At 56.2% G+C, this 16,804-nt stretch overlaps 1 protein-coding gene across 5 annotated transcripts in view; it reads left to right on the top strand.

Annotated features, from left to right (window-relative positions):
• The window catches only part of ALDH1L1 (aldehyde dehydrogenase 1 family member L1), a 77,642-nt gene extending 62,951 nt beyond the window's left edge, over positions 1-14,691 (top strand). For 4 of the 5 annotated variants that reach the window (XM_003815231.5, XM_034957277.2, XM_034957278.2 and 1 more), the window contains 7 exons: positions 139-232; positions 3,580-3,679; positions 5,354-5,452; positions 8,129-8,294; positions 10,992-11,097; positions 12,312-12,511; positions 14,415-14,691. In XM_003815231.5, coding sequence (XP_003815279.1) covers positions 139-232; positions 3,580-3,679; positions 5,354-5,452; positions 8,129-8,294; positions 10,992-11,097; positions 12,312-12,511; positions 14,415-14,470 — 821 coding nt within the window. In that variant the 3' untranslated portion in view covers positions 14,471-14,691. Of the gene's footprint in view, positions 1-138; positions 233-3,579; positions 3,680-5,353; positions 5,453-8,128; positions 8,295-9,459; positions 9,689-10,991; positions 11,098-12,311; positions 12,512-14,414 lie in introns of those variants that run through there. The other variant, XR_004670696.3, reaches the window with a different exon arrangement.
• The last annotated feature ends 2,113 nt before the right edge of the window (positions 14,692-16,804 follow it).

Below are 16,804 nucleotides of genomic sequence, written 5' to 3'. Positions count from 1 at the left end.
GCACCATGGGGATCAAGCATGTGGGGAGCATTTTGAAGGCCTCAGACCCCCAGTGAACCTGTGCAGGCCTGGAGGTGGGCTCCTGCCTCCCCAGCACCAGGGGGACCACCCTGATTCCCCCCTCCCTCCCGCCCACAGGCTCCCTGGTCGGCCAGAGACTCTCAGACCATCCTGACGTGAGGAAAATCGGGTTCACAGGCTCCACAGAGGTGGGCAAGCACATCATGAAAAGGTGCGTGGCTGGGGGTGGAGCAGAGGAGGGACTGCTGTGGGCTGCGCCTGGGACATGGCAGTGCTGTCCCAGGAGCTGTGTCCTGCTTCCCAGGCTCCAGGGCACAGCCACTTCCGTGGCCCTGCTGGGATCTATGCAAATGCTGAAGAGGCATCTGCCTTTCTGGCAAAGCCCTGGGGAGGCCTGGGCGGAGACCTGTGGAGCCCTGTCAGACCAGCAAGGGGCTGGATCGAGAGGTGCTGAGAGTATAAAACACGCATGGATTTCAAGAACTGAGCACCCACAAAAAAGTGAAATAGCTCATTAATAGGATGTTTGGGTTTTTTTTTTGTTTTGTTGTTGTTTTTTTTTGAGACAGGGTCTTGATCTGTCACTCATGGTGGAGTGCAGTGGCACCATCATAGCTCACGGTAGTCTTGACTTCCTGGGCTCAAGTGATGCTCCTCAGCCTCCCAAGTAGCTGGGACTACAGGCATGCACCACCAAGCCCAGCTAATTTTTTGTGTTTTTCATAGAGATGGGGTCTCACGGTGTTGCCCAGACTGGTCTCAAACTCCTGGGCTCAAGCAATCCACCTGACTCGGCCTCCCATCTCCGTGCTGGCATGACTGACGTGAGCCACTGTGCTCTGCCTTCATTAAGTTTTTATATTGATTTCAAGTTGAAATGATAATATTCTTGATTAGTTGGGTTAAATAAAATATAATAAAATATACTATTAGGATTAATTTCACCTGCTTCTTTTCAGGTTTTTTTTTTTTTTTTCAATGGAGTCTCACAGTGTCACCCAGGCTGGAGTGCAGTGTCGTGATCATGGCTGCAGCCTCTGCCTCCCTGGCTCATGCGATCCTCCCACCTTAGCCTCCCGAGTAGCTGGGACTACAGACACGTGCCACCATACCTGGATAAGTTTTTAAATTTTTTGTAGAGATGGGGTTTTGCTATGTTGCCCAGCCTGGTCTCGAACTCCTTTAATGTGGCTACCATCAAAAAAAGTCCCATTGTCTATGTGGCTAGTGTTTGAAGCTTTCATTCTATTTCTATGGACAGAAGTGATCTAGGTCAACTCATGTCTTCATCCTTGGACTTTGGCCTCAAACTGACTGGTGTCATCTCCCAGACTCTGTCACTAAACCACAATATGACCTGGGCCACACCCATGCCTTGGGTCCCCCACCAGTTCCATTACAGCAGTTTGACAGTGCAGGGGTTCTGGTCTCCATCACTGACAAGCTGGGAGAGCCAGCCAGGGCCAGACCACAGGTGGAGCCCTGACTGACACTGGAGCCTGCCCCAGCCCTGACACTGAACTTCTGGGGGTGGGTTTTGGCACCTGCACTTTGAGTGACGTGGGTAGGGGAATGGGGTAACTGCAAGTAGTCACTGCAGGTTTTCCTCTCCTAATTCAAAAGCTAGCTGGTCTCTTCCTCTGAGGTGTGTAGGTTGTAGTCATGTCTGAGCACATGTGAGTCAAGTCCAGGGTGAGGGCTCAGGAAATGTCAGCTCTGAGCACTCCAGAGCTGGACAGAGGGTTTGGGGGGCAAGATATGTTGATCTGCCTCACCATGGTAACCATTTTACCATCAATATGTAGTTCATGCTATAGCCGGGCATGTGGTGGCACGTGCCTGTAGTCCCAGCTACTCGGGAGGCTGAGGTGGAAGGAGCCTGGGACACGGAAGCTAAATGAGCCGAGATCACGCACTGCACTCCAGCCTGGGCAACAAAGAAAGCCTGGCTCAAATAAATAAATAAATAAATAAATAGAACAGAATAAAAAAAAAGTACCTCAATTTGAACATTTTATTTAAAAAAATAAATACTAGGCTGGGCATGGTGGCTCACACCTGGAATCCCAGCACTTTGGGGAGGCTGAGGCCAGCTGGTCACTTGAGGCCAGGAGTTTGAGACCACCCTGGCCAACATGGTGAAACCCCATCTCTACAAAAAATACAAAAAAAAAAAAAAAATAGCCAGGTGTGGTGGCATATGCCTATATTCCCAGCTACTCTAGAGGCTGAGGCAGGAGAATCGCTTGAATCCGGAAGGCGGAGGTTACAGTAAGCTGAGATCACACCACTGCACTCCAGCCTGGGCAACAGAGTGTGACTCTATCTCAAAGGAAAAAAAAAAAAGGCTGGGTGCTGTGGCTCATGCCTGTAATCCCAGCATTTTGGGAGGCCGAGGTGGGCAGATCACCTGAGGTCAGGAGTTCAAGACCAGCCTGACCAACATGGTGAAACCCCGTCCCTACTGAAAATACAAAAATTAGCCGGGCGTGGTGGCACGTGCCTGTAATCCCAGCTACTCGGGAGGCTGAGGTAGAAGAATCGCTTGAACCCGGGAGGTGGAGGTTGCATGAGCCAAGATCATGCCATTGCACCCCAGCCGGGGTGACAAGAGTGAGACTCCATCTAAAAACAAAACAAAACAAAACAAACAAACAAAACTAAAAAACGAAATCATGCTATGAACCTCAAATATACACAGTAAAATTTATTTAAAAAAAAAAAAAAGAAGAGCAAAGCAGAGCTCTGAGCAGCTTCCTGCCCCAGCATCCCTGGTTCTGCTGCTTTCTTCTTCCCAGGCAGCCGTGTCACACAGACCTGCAGCTGAGATGGGTGCCATCTCCCTGGGTTGCTTCTGCAGAGGAGGCCTCTCCTCCCCAGTGGAGCCTCCTACCTGCCGGCTGTTGACTGAGTGTCCAGCTGAGGACAGCATCCCTGCAGTGCATTTCTTGCCCACTGATGTGATGTGTTCATGACTCCCAGCCTCTCTGTTTGCTCTGCCACTAATACAAGGAGGTGCCCCAGCCTCTGGGCCCCTGCAGCTGTGCCAGTGGATGGTGCTGTTTTGTATTCCTTAATTTGTGCAGCACCAGCTGCGTGCAGGCACTGTGCTTGGCACCGGGGCTGTAATAGGACCCAGACAGATGCGTGCCTGCCCTGGCCAGGCTCATGCTCTGCAGGTGGGGTCAGAGCTCAACATGCAGTAGAGGAAAGGACAGCAGATGGGGTGCACAGGCAGGCTGTGGTTTTATACAGGGCGATCAGGGAGGCACCCCAGAGAAGGGAACACAGGCCTGCAGGAAATGAGGTGTGGAGTGGGCAGCAGGAAGGGCAGTCCAGGGGGCAGTGGGGCACAGGCCTGGTGTGTACAGGCCAGAAAGGAAAGGCAGGTGGCCATGTGAAGCCGCAAGGGGTGGGGGGGAGTGGGGAGGCACTGGCCGGGTCTTGCTTCTTGCAGCAAAGCATGCTTTGGGCCTACCCAGGTCCCTGCCACCGGGGGTCCCAATGCCCCTACCTGCCCTGGAGGGACCGGCCCCACCAGCCCTCTGTTCCTTGCAGCTGTGCCATAAGTAACGTGAAGAAGGTGTCCCTGGAACTGGGCGGGAAGTCACCCCTCATCATCTTTGCTGACTGTGACCTCAACAAGGCTGTGCAGATGGTGAGGGCCGGGCCTGGAGGGGGCAGGGACAGTGAGCGGGAACAGGGACTGTAGGGACCAGGAGGCCCTGTCTCTGATTCCACAGCCACACTCACACGTGTAGCCCTGGTGGAGTCCATAGTGTCACCACAAGCATAGCATGGCAGGCAGCAGGCTTAGGGAAGAATGACGTGTGCCCTCCAAACATACTTCCCAAGAAGTTTCATAGCTGCCAGGATAGCTGAGATCAACTGCCTATAACATATGTGTGTGTGTGTATTACATATAAATATGAAATCAGGAAACACGCCACAGCTCCATCTGTTCTGAAATAAACATTGCAGCCTTTTCTGTCTGATGAGAGGGCAAATCAGATGTGTTGATCTGCTTCACTATGGTAACCATTTTACCATCTATATGTAGTCCATAACTTCATGCTGTAAACCTCAAATATACACAATAAAATGTGTGTTTTTAAAATAAAAGAGCAAAGCAGAACTCTGAGCACTTGGGCCCAGCCCTGCTGACAGTGACCCTCTGCCGGTGGCCGTGGGTGCAGTGCCTGGCTCCACCACTGACTTAGTGGGCAGCCTTGAGCAAGTTACCTAACCTCTGTGGCGTCTGTGCTCCCACCTGTGGATAGGGACCATGGTGATACCCACCTCCTGGGTGGCTGCAGAATGAATATGTCTGAAGGGCTTAGATTAGTGGCAAGTGCCACTTGAGACATGTGTCACTCCTTGTTCTCACCATTAGTATTGTTGTTGCCTTGGTCCTGTCCTGACTCCTGTGGGAGCAAACCAGTAAGACCGTGTTCAGCCAGGTCCCCAGATATGCCCCCGGCCCTATCTAAGTTCCACTGTGCCGTGGAGGGTGGCCTAACATCCTAGCTTGGGTGTGAAAGGGAGTCCAACCTCATTTGGTGGAGAAACTGAGGGAGGCAAGGGCCTTGTTCACGGGCCCGGGTGAACCCATCAGCCCTGGGATCTAGCTGGGCCCTGTGCTGAGCTGGAGGTCGGGGCCCTGTCATTGGCTGTGCAGTCCCAGGTTCCAGGAGAGCCAGGCTTGACCATGGCTCTCCGTCCTCCCCTGGGTCTCCCACAGCAGGCGAGTTTGAAAAAGCAGGCTGCCTGGGGCCTCTGAGGGCCTTTGTTCTGGACTCCTGCCAGGAGTTCCCTGGGCCAGGGCTGCCCCACCTCTCACCCACCCATGTCAGGGCTGCCTGCCTGTGTCCCACCCTCTGCCCTGTCACCCACCGCCTGCTCCATGCTTACACACATGGCTGGCATCTCTCCTGTCAGCTCCCAAGAGTGTAGACTCTGAAACAGGAGTCGGCACCTCCTGGGCCGCCCCAGTGAGCCACCCAGGGTGCAGGAGGGTCTCAGGCAGGCCAAGGCTCACTCCCACTTGGTCCCCATGCTCTGCAGTGTGGATGGCAGCCTTATCCTCCAGTGGTGGGAGTTGGGGCGTGGTGTCTCTCTGTCACTGCATGGGCCTCAGCGTCTTCACTTCCCACACAGTTACCTCTCACCTCTCCTCTTGAGGTGACTGAGGATTGAGTGGGGCCCACAGGAGGAGATCAGGACACACGGGTGCCTCCTTTCCTAATTAGAAGAGGCGGCTGGGCCCTGGCAGAGCCGGGGGCTGGTGTCCCAGGAGGAGCAGTGACCTGGTGTTCTTGTCCATTCTCTGAAGGGGATGAGTTCTGTTTTCTTCAACAAAGGAGAGAATTGCATTGCAGCAGGCCGACTCTTTGTGGAGGACTCCATTCATGATGAGTTCGTGCGGAGGGTGGTAAGTCCTGCCCCAGGGTCTGCGGGCGGCTGGTTCACTGGGACAGCAGCCTGGCTGGAGGGGGTTGGAGGGGAGACAGGGCAGGGTCAAGTGAAGCTGGGCTCCTCCTGGAGGACACTCCCCCCGGGGGTCAGGGAACCCACAGCGGGAGCTGTGCTGAGTCTTCACTGGATTTTATTATTTCACCAAGAAATAGCAGACCTGTAGCTCAACTGACATCACCAAAAAGGGCCCATCTTGGGTTGGTCCCCTAGAAGTAGAGCCTGGGGCAAGAATTCAGTGCAGGTGATTTACTCAGAGTGGACTCTTGGGTGAAGCCTGGAAAGAGAAGAGACCAGGGGAGGACTGGACAGAATGGAGCAAGAGCCTGGTCTCAGGTCAGCCTGGGCCTGACCATGGACAGGGGCCCTGGAGCACGAATCCCCCTACACAGGCATACCCCTGGAGCCAAGTGGCCAGGCTGTGGGCCCCTGTGGCAGGTAGGCTTGGCTGTGGGCCACCAGCAGGGGAGAGTAGCTCCCGTCAGGCTCTGCAGCCACCTTGCATGGCCTCGGGGATCTGGTGGGCACAGGACAGTGTCTCCCACCAGATTTATCCACTCAGCCACACCTGGAAGAGCAGGCTTGATGCTGGCCTCGGGACAGATGGGCCGTCCTGAGTCCCCTTGGGAGGTCTGTAATGCCTGGTTTCTCAGTTCCTCAGCGGGTTGGCTTCATCCTCTCCAAGCAGCTCGGATATGGTGGGAGTATGGGGCTGATGGCACCAGCATTACCTTCTCACCACATGGTGCCAGAGTGGGACATGACTCCTTCCTCACCACCTCTGTTAGAAAACACTGTGGGGTTGACACGAGCCAGGCCTCAGCCATCCTTCATCCAGGCCATGATACCAGGGGGGGAGCAAGCTGAGGTTGGCTTAGCTTCCGCGAAGAGCACCGCACCCCCCCCCCCCCCCCGCCCCTAGGTTGTGGAGAGCAGCATCTAATCCCAGTGGATAGCGGCAGGGATGCGGGAGAAACAGCCAGCAACCGCCACACATGGTTTCAGAGAGATGGTACCTGGGAAACCAGGGAAAAAGACGGCCTATGAGCAGAGGGGTGAGGGAGGGGCCCCTGGAGGAGAGCTGGTGCTGGACCTGGGGAGGTGGCTCAGAGTCCGGAAGCAGTGGGAAAAGGAAGGACTTTCTAGGACGGGCTAGAACAGTTTTTGCCATATAACGACCCTCAACACGGAGTGGCTGGAAATGACAGCCCTGCCCTCAGCTCATGTTTCTGTGGGCAGCAGTGGCAGTCTAGGCTGGGGTTTGCTGGGGCTCATCTGGGTTTGTCAGAGCTTGCCCAAACATCTGCAGTGAGACTCAGGGGCAGCGGGGCAGCGGACGGCTTCGTGGGACAGCTGTCGTTGCCCTGGGGGCCTGCATTCTGCAGCGTGTGCTGGGACATGTTCACGTGGACAGTGGAAAGACTCCTAAGAGTGAGAGCACAAGTTGAGAGGCCTCTTGAAATGCACGAAACATTGCTTCCATGCATTGTGCTGCCTAAGCAAGTCACAGGCCGGCCCAGATTCAAGGGGTGAGGAAACAGACTCTACCACATGATGGGAGGCACAAGCTCATCTTCCATAGTTGGGGAGCTGGCCTGCCCGGCCAAGTGAGGCCCACTGCCACGATGGGCCCGGCACAGGAATAGCAGGACCAGGATACAGACCCAGGGACTACTGGAGATAAAGTGGCGGTCATGGGGGGAGTGTGGCTGCGGGGACACAGAGCTGTGCACACAAGGTCCTGTCTGGGGGTATTAAGGGAGTCATGAGACTTCCACAGAAGGGTGACTGCAAGGGCCAGAGTCCCAGGGATAATTCTCAGGACAGTCACAATCCCAAATAAAGGAAGTGAGGCCAGTGTTCAGGAGGCTCAGTAGGCTGCTTGTTCTTTGTATCCAAGATACAAAGCCATTTGATCGGGGTGCGGTTTGGGTCGACAGGACAGGAGCAGAGAATAAGGAACAAAAGCAACCGGGTTTGGCTACAGGGTGGAGACAGGACAGTCAGAGGCACACAGTGGGCCCTGGTGAGAAGAGCAGAGGGGTTTTCCGGGTGCTCGAGTCACACCTGTGTCTGATTAGGGCTGATTAGGGGTGCAGAGTTTGCAAGATGTGAGATGCCCTGGCCTTGGAGGGGGAGGGTCAGCAGACTAGAGCCTTGGGCCCCTCCCCTTCACTTAATTTCTTTCCCACTTTGGCACCAGGACTATTGCAGCAGGGCTGGTGTATCCCACCTACCCCACATCCTGGAGTCCCCCGGACAAACAGTTCCTTCAGCTTCTTGGTCCATGAGGCTGGTGCAGGACCAGAGTCAGATACATGTTGTATTGAGCCCCATCTCAACTAGTCAAATATGCCGGCCTCTGTCCTCCTCACCCACACCCCTGTATATCTCCATTTCCAGCCCATATGTTGCTGGGCTCCTGTCTCCTTGGAGACTTCTGTCCCTCTGCACATAGGAGCCATTTGGGATTTCTGCCTGGAAGGTGGATTTAGAGTCAGAATTCAGAAAGCCCTGAGGCTAGAACAGAGTGTGGACTTTCCCCAGGGGTCAGCCGTGAGAGCTGAGTCAGGTGAGGATCATTGTCGAAACTGCGGCAGCACAAGCCACACCTGACTTGGAGGACTTTCTGCAGGTAGAAGAGGTGCGGAAGATGAAGGTGGGCAACCCGCTGGACAGGGACACCGACCACGGGCCGCAGAATCACCATGCCCACCTTGTGAAGCTGATGGAGTACTGCCAGTGTGGCGTGAAGGAAGGGGCCACACTGGTCTGCGGCGGGAATCAAGTCCCTCGGCCAGGTGAGTCAGAGTGTGTCAGGCCCGCTTGGGTCAATTGAGGCAGCAGGTCCCATGGCCTCTGGTTCCCTGTCCAGCTGAACTGGAGACATCTGAAGGCCAGGTACCTACACAGTCAGGCTGCAGCCCCATCTGGGACCTGGAATGGAATGGGCTGTGGCTATCTGGGCACCGGCCAGACCCGGGGATGGGACGAGCATTATTCAGTGCTGGTTTAGTCAGTATTGAACTGGACTCTGACTTGCCCTTACTGTCACCGCAGCCTTGACAGTCTCTCCCCCATAGATTTCATGAGACTAGATTTTATTATTTTTCCTCTATTTCACTGGCTGTTAACCTCTCAGCCGTTGCTTCACCTGTTCTCTCAATGCAGGTGCATCCCTGCCTATCCTTAGCTTGGAACACCTCTCATGGGGGACAGTTTGCCCGCAGGATCTCTCCCCTGCAGCAGCTCAGACCCTACCAGATACAGGCCTCCAGGCTCTACCCCACCCAGAGCTCCTGACCGCACAGCCAGCGGCACTGGACACTTCCACCTGGATGTCCCCCAGGCCCTTCAAACTCAAAGGTCATTGCAATGTCCCAGCTATAGTTGAGCCCAGACACACACACCTGCTGCTCCAGGACCCTCTGTCTGATCGAGCAGTCCAGGCCAGAAGCGCAGCAGCCACGGGGATGGACTGTTGACGCTGCTGCTGGGGGACAGGTGCCATGACTGTCTTCCTCATCCCTAGCTCCTTTGTGCCTAGACCGGGCCTTGCACAGAGTTGGTGCTCAGTTAATTTGATGGCATGAAGGAGGGAAGGAAAGAAGGAATCCCTGACTCTTCTCTTTCTTTGACCCCCATTTAAATTATTGGCCTGATTCTGTCAAATCTGAGAATTGCCCCACTCTGGGCCTCCTCTGCCTCCCTGACCCTTGTGCAGGCTCCCTGCATCTTGCCTCGCTCAGCGTCACAGCAGCCTCCCAAGTGGCCTTGTGAGCCTGCTGATCCTTTATTCACACAGCTGCCAGGGTCTGATGACCTCTCCTCTGTTAAGACCTTGCAGCAGTGACCCATCCTCCTGCAGTGCAAGTTCGGACTCCTTGACCTCACAGCCGGAGTCCTTCATGATCTGTGCCTGACTTGCCCTTGACCTGTACTGCAGCTGCATTTCATTCTCTCCAGAGGCTTCTCCTGCTTTCTTGGGCTCCATGCATTTGCTGCTGCTCGGCTTAGTGGAGGCTTTCCAGTGTCCCCACCTGGAGAGCTCCTGCTTCTTCAGCTCACAGGACATCCAAGCCCGGGCATGCCCGTGTCACAGGGCATCGGGCACCGCACACCTCAACAGAGCTCTCGTGACCATTGCACTGCTGCTGTCACTGTCCACTTACCCTCTTCCCACTCCCGCTGGACTGTGAGTTCCATGAGGCAGGTGGGGTGGGGGGAGCATCACCAGGGCCCTTGCAGTGCAAGGATGGCCGGGTTCAGGATTGGTGGAAGACAGTGTGATGGAGGCCTTGTACCAGGAGCAGGGCTAGGGAGCCAGCAAGGGGTAGAGCAGCACCCAGGAACCAGGAACAGTGGGGAGCCATCACCCTGCCCTGGAGGGGGTATGAGAAGGAACAGAATTCCTGCAGCCCAGTGAGGGGCAGAGCATGGGATGGGGCTGCCTTCTGGTGGCCCAATGACCAGGAGACCAGCTCTCAGGGTCTAGAGGGGACAGGGGAGAGTACAAGGTAGATGGGGAGGGGATGACAGAGGGGTGGTCAGCACGGCTCACATGCCCTGGCAGAAGTGGTGCAAGACTGTGGAGTAAACACAGGCCACATAAACCACTATGCATGTACATGAGTCACATTTTCAGAATTGTAATCAGTGTTAAAACATCATTTATGTATGTATGAAAAATATTGAACATTTTATTAAATAACTTTTTAACATGGTTTGAAATTTTCTATTTCTCTAAAAACTAGAGTGAGAAAATTCCCAGTCTCTTGATTATTCCTAAGTTAGGCAGGATTGAATCTCAGTGAGGTCAGGCAGGATTGACCTCAGTGCAGCAGGTCTTAGGGCTCTGTCTCTAGAGAAAACAGAGAGGAAGCATTTCAGTTGTCAGAAGTGCTTCTGCCCTGGCAACCAGGGACTGTAGGGGCTGCATCCAGGGTTGGGAGTAGGTGGTCCCTTCTTGACTGGAGGGCATGGAGCTGGGCCTTGGTAGGGACCCTGGGAGGGCAGAGGGAGGAAGCCCCAGGAGGTCCCAGTGCCCAGAGCTCCTCCCCTCTCACCTCCTCCTACTCCACGGGTTGTAGCCACCAGGGTCAGTGGCAGAGCTGCCTGGGAGGTTTCACCTGCCAAAGAATCTAGGTGGTTTTAGATTAGCTGTCACCAGAAAAGCTCAAGTCTTTGCTTCAGCCATGGGTTCTGGCACTAGGATTGGATGGACTTGGGATCAGGTCTCAGCTCTGTCACCTGCCAACCGGCGGCCCCATTTCCCTCAACAGCACTCCGTTAAAAGCACGGTGAGACCCACATCAAAGAACAAGCCAGGTGGGAGAGCCATCTGCAGCGTGGTGACACCCATCACACGGGTGCCATGACCCGGTGCTTATGTCGGGTCATCCGCAGGTGGCTGGTGTGGCCCAGGCCCTGCTGATGGAGAGGCTGGACCATCGGGCACCGTGTCTCCCATGTGCAATGGGCTTTTATCTCTCTTGCAGGGTTCTTCTTTGAGCCAACTGTTTTCACAGACGTGGAAGACCACATGTTCATAGCCAAGGAGGAGTCCTTCGGGCCTGTCATGATCATCTCTCGGTTTGCTGATGGGTAGGGAATCCTGCTGATGTCTCAAGGGCCCTGACTCTCTCCCACGTGTTACTGGGGTCTTCATGTGGGCTTTGGGAGGTAGTCTATGGGCAGTCAGGAGGAGAACTCAGGCAGGGCACAAGCCGTGGACACCCCGCCTGTGCCGCCTGCTGAGTCTCCACACCCCTGAGAAGAGAGCCCAGTGACCTGGGGCTTTGAGTCCCCCTGTGAGCAAAGGCAGCTCCCTTCCCTGTCCTTGTCACTTGTCACATGCTCCAGCATGTTTCTCACAGCCCGCTGGGCTCTGTTCTAAGGTCTGTTACCATGCATTAAACCACCCCCCACACCGAGTGGCTTGGAATAATCAGAGATTTATTTTACTCGCGGTCTAGGTTCAATGAGGCAAACCCATCTCTGCTCCATGCAGTGTCTGGCCTCAGCTGGGGCGACAGAGTGGCTATCCTGATGCTGCTGGGGGTCTTGCGGGAGGCTTCCTCCGCGTGGCAGCCTCGGGGTTGCCAAGGCACCTGGTTCCCTTCGGAGGCCAGGTGGAAGCCAAAAGGCTCTTTATAATCTAGCTCTTTAGAATCCCAGAGCATCCCTTCCACCACAGCCTGTTGATCAAGCAAGTCACCCAGACCAGGCTGGGCTGGAAGGGAAAAACTGTACTCCACTCACAGTGGGGCCACTGAGGCCCATGCTGTCACTTCTCAGGCCTGCCCCTTGTCTCCGTAGCACCTTGGAGCAAATTGCAAAATCGTGCCTCGTCCTCACATTTTACTATCCAACTACCAAAAAAACCCCAGAAATTATCATCGTATGTCAGTGGTATTAGAATAAGAGACTTCACTGCCACCTAGCCAATAAATATGGTTGTAGTAAGTCTCCAAATCGCTGATGTCTGGTGAATGCCCAACCTGCGGCGGGCACATGTGGGTCCTTCTGCATGTGAGGACCCAGCGGCCCCTCTCTGGGCCCCTGCTCCCAGTCTGTGGAATAAAGGGCTCACCCCATGATCCAGGAGCCCCTGTGGTGGCCACCTGCCCATGGGCCTCTGCCCTTCCTCCTCGCTCGCAGCCCAACCCAACCCAATCTTGCCCCCGGCGCTGCAGCCCGGCACATTTTCTCCTCGGAAGGTCTTATGCAGCTGGGGTGTGGAGTGGGCCGGGGTGTGGAGTGGGCCAGGCTCTCCTCTGCACCTCCCTCAGGGAGTTCTTCCTGGACTTTCTCTCCAGGGACGTGGATGCCGTGCTGTCTCGGGCCAATGCCACGGAATTTGGCCTGGCTTCTGGTGTCTTCACCAGGGACATCAACAAGGCCCTGTATGTCAGTGACAAGCTCCAGGCAGGCACTGTGTTTGTCAACACGTACAACAAGACCGACGTGGCCGCTCCCTTCGGAGGATTCAAACAGTCTGGATTTGGCAAAGATCTAGGTAACCTACTCCTGCCTGTGGGGTTGCTTTCATTTATTCATTCAACAAACATCTGTTCAAAACCACTTAGTGCCAGGTCCTATCCCAGATGCAGGGACGTAGCCTTGAACATGATGGCTGTCAGGGCTCGCTTCTTACTGGGAGGGAACTTGTGACAAGTCCGTGAGCAAGATGCTTGCAGAGGGGGGTTGTGCTGGGAAGAAGGCAAGAAGAGGGGCCTGGAGGAGACACTCCAGCCAGGAGGCACTGGGGGCCTCTCTGGTGTGGTCGCACCTGTGCTACCCAGACCTGCATAGTAGGGAGGAGTTGGCCGTGAAGACCCAGGGGCCCGTGTTTCTGGCTGAGGGTTCAGCAGGTCCTTGGGGGAACCAGCTTTGGTCGTGGAGCTGCAGAGAGGCCAGAGTGGTGGGAGTGGGCCAAGGGGGAGCAGGAGGGAGGAGAGAAGGCCTGAGAGGCAGGTAGGGACCAGATTGAAGGCCCATGGGCCATGGTCAGGGGCTCAGGTTGCATCCTTAGTGTAAAGAGGAGCCATGAGACCAAATGTACCCCCAGGTGAACACCACGGGTGTTGCAAGTCTCCCAGTAGAGATGAAGTTACTCAGGCGGCAGCAGGTGGGGTCCACCGGCACACAGCAGGCGGGGTCCCCCGGCACACAGCAGGCGGGGTCCCCCGGCACACAGCACAGGCCCCCCAGTGCTCTGCCTGCTGGGTGGTGTGGAGTTCTGCTCCGGCCCTCTCTCCCTGGGCTGCTCCAAGCCTTGGGCCTCGTCCTGCTCTCTCAGCAGGGGGGACTAGACAGGTCTGATGGGCAAGCTTGGCAAGGGTGGCTGGCAAGGTCCGGGGAAGCCATATGCTGTCTCAGAGTTCCCACCTGTCTCTCCAGGCTCCTGTGCCAGCCCAGAGACCACAGGGAAGGTCATGCTGAGGCTGGGGGTCAAAGGCTGGTCACTGTTTCCAGTTTTCTCTCCTCCCCCTGCCCCCATCTTTCAAGCCCTGCAGAAGCCCCCAAGGGTACCCATGAGAGGGGCCCATGTGTGCCCACAGGGCTGGACTCACATGCACGCATGTGTAGGCTGGACACTCCTGCTTCCTCTGTCCCTGTCGGCCTCCTCTTCCTGCCTTCTCCCAGGCCACCTTCCTGGTGTCCACCAGGGGAATCCATGAGGCCCATGGCCACCCAGGGAAGGCTGTGGCTGCCAAGTCCCCAGGATGTGATCTGGGCCCCTTATGAATCCTCCCCGAGTCCCCCCAGCTCCCTCCTAACCCTAGTCCCCATGTCCTGCTGAGAGGACCAGCACCCTCCTGGGACAGGCGCACAAGCCAAGCCTTCCAAGCAGCCTGCCTGGGCAGACTCAGGACCTCAGAGGGACGGGGCAGTGCCACTCCTGGGGCCAGCCAGAGCTGCTGGGGAGCTGTCAGGCAGCCCCAAGCCTCACACTTGTCATGGGGCTGAGACGCACCAGCCACATAGCACTGCCAAGGCCTGGGGCCTCAGGGCCCTGCGAGGCATCCCCTTTTCCCAGCCACAGCTTGATGCAGATGTAGCTGGGGTCAGCCATGAGAGAAGAGATGGGCCAGTGAGTCTAGGCAGTAACGCCAAGTCTCTCCACCCCCTTCCACCTGAAGGGGCTTCCCACTGTCCAGACAAGGCGGTGGGAGCTGGGGAAGATTCTTAAATGGCTGCCTCAGATTGGCTTTGTATTCTGGGGAGTCCTGGCCCACTCTCCACTGCCAGGGATAACCTGGGTAAGATTCATGACCTCGCTGGGCCTCGACTTCTCACCTGGAAGTGGGGTGAGCCAGATCTGCCCCCACGCGGTTGCTGAGGAATAAGACACTTGCAGCCCCGAGCAGTGCCCTGCCTGTGGTGGGAGCTGCTGTGACCTTTGTGGTGTCTTACAGGAGAGGCGGCTCTGAACGAGTACCTGCGGGTCAAGACAGTGACCTTCGAATACTGAAGAAAGGTCTTTGTGAGAAGAAAGTCCCTGCCCCTCCCTCGTGGCTGGGGCCCCCTCCCTCTTGAGCCTGGGTGCACAGCACCTCCCACCTGGGGGGCTAGTGGAAGCCCTCCTGCCTGCACACCATGTCTGCATCTTGGACGCCCTCTGTCCAGTCAGAAGCAGCCCTTGGCTGGGTGAGGTGTGCCCCTCCCAGGGAGAATAAAGCTTCTGAAGAGAGACCGTCCACATCTCTGCGTTTCTCTGCTCCACCTGTGGGTGTTCCTGGGGGGGCCTGGAAGTTGCACAATCACCTGGGTATGATGGTGTTGCTTGGCCTGGGAGAGCCAGACACCTGGGGAGAGAGACAGGAGGAAATGGGTGTGGGTCATCTCAGGCCCCAAAGAGCAGAAGCTGCGACAGAGTCAGGGGTTTGGAAGGGTAACCCCTGGGAAACAGGTGGGAAGACGGGGATTGAGCTGGGTGAGCCCTGGACTGGGAGGCAGCTCAGACTCCCTCAGCAGATGGGGCCGGGCCCTCGCCCCTGCTCTGCCAGCACGGCCGTGCTCTCAGCTGGTAGCCAGCCCGAGGGCCTGCAGTGGAGGGCTGGGCCCAGCTGGGAATGCCAGGCAGAGCTGTCTTCTGTCTGACACGGTGTCTCCTATGTACCTTTATGGCTTCTCCTTGGCCCATGGACCTGAGCTATAGCTCTCTTTCCTGTGCCCTCTCCCTGTAGGAGCTTGCGGCCCTCCTCTCTGCACCCACATCCTATAGGCACCAAACACTGCAACCTGACCTACCTGCTGTTACCTCAGTTTCCCCACATAGAGCTCTCTTCTTAGCATCTCATCTCCCCACCCACCTGGCTCTGCCCCTCTGGGTCCCACAGGCCCACTGCAGGCCCCTCTGTCCCTCCCACAGGCCCAGGCCATGCTGAGAGCTCCAGGCCCAGCCTCTGCATGTCTGGGAACATCTTCAGGCCTCTCTGTGCAGCATGCTGCCCTTCAGAGGCCTGTGAGTTCCCCGTCTCCTCAGGGATTCCCTGCCCTGCTTTCCTTTATGATTCCTGCTCTTCTAGGAAGTGTGTGCTTCCATAAAGGCCTGTCCAGACCCCGCCTTTCGAAGGTTGCCAGCAGCAATAACAACAGGCAGTGCGAAGCTCCATACTGGCTACACTTCTGTCCCTTGAGCCCCAGCTCGATGCCAGGCAAGAATCCAAATCCTCCATGCATGTTTCTCTTGCTACTCATGATCCCAGGGAGGCAGGGGGTATTTTTATCAACATTTATAAATGAGGAAATGGAGGCAAAGAGACATCTAACTGCCCAAGGCTGCACAGCTACTGTGAAATTGTATTCCCCTTACTCCCCAAATTAGGAGGATGTTGAAGCTCCCTCTGCCTGTAGAGGAACTCACCCCTCCCAGGTGCCGAGTCTCCCGGAATAGGCCTTGGCTGGGGGTGGCCTGGCAGAGGTGGCTGTGCTCCTGGGCACCCACACCCACCATAGGGGAGGCTCTACTCTCCCATGGCCACCCCACCAAAGCAGGCCTTGCTGGTGATGCCCCGTGCACTGCTGGAGTCAGGCTGAGCTCACAAGACCTTTCTAGAAGTCCAGGAGAAACCCATCAACTCCCACTCTGTGCAGTTCCTCAGAGCCTGAAGCCCAGGCCCAAGCCAGGCCCCCCGGGAGCCTCCCTTTTCCCACTTCCCACCTGCCTTCTGCGGCAGGGTCGGCTCAGACCCCGGAGTGCTCCTGGCATGTCCAGCCTCACATCTTGCTGCCTCCAGACGGAAAAGAATGTGCCTTCACTTCCGCTTAAAGCCTTCTGGGCTCTGTTCCTAGCTCAGAATTGGTCTTCTACCACAATGCCTGGTGCTGGAGATGGCAGCTTCCCGGAGAGAAGCTGTTCCCCTGTCCCTAGCGGTGGGACTTGCCCTAGCACGCGCCACTTATACCAGAACAGATGAGTCCATGTCAACCGCTTCCTGAGTTCCCTTTGTTCTGCCTCAAACACTACCAGGGCTGGGGTATCCACGGCAGCATCCAAGCACATGCAGCTGCCTCTCAGCCCACAGCCAGGCCGCTCACACTCCTCCCAACAAGAGGTGGAAGCCAGCCTGGTGTCTCCATAGGGTCAGTCCTGGCTTCCCCGTAAACATCCTTCGTGACAGAAGAGCAGGCAAAGCCTCGAGCACAGGCCCATCCAACTCAAACAGAGCCAGGAAGTGCCTCTCCCTGCTTTTCAGACACAAACAGAGCTTGGTTTTAGCCAGGGCGCCCACTGCAGTCACGCTGGAGACCTCTGGTGCAGATGGGCGAGACTGGACCCAGCTTTCCAGCTTTCTTCCCCTTT

Source organism: Pan paniscus, chromosome 2 (genome assembly GCF_029289425.2).
Source record: "Pan paniscus chromosome 2, NHGRI_mPanPan1-v2.0_pri, whole genome shotgun sequence".
Classification (NCBI taxonomy): Eukaryota; Metazoa; Chordata; class Mammalia; order Primates; family Hominidae; genus Pan; species Pan paniscus.
This window is presented reverse-complemented; position numbering and strand designations above follow the sequence as displayed.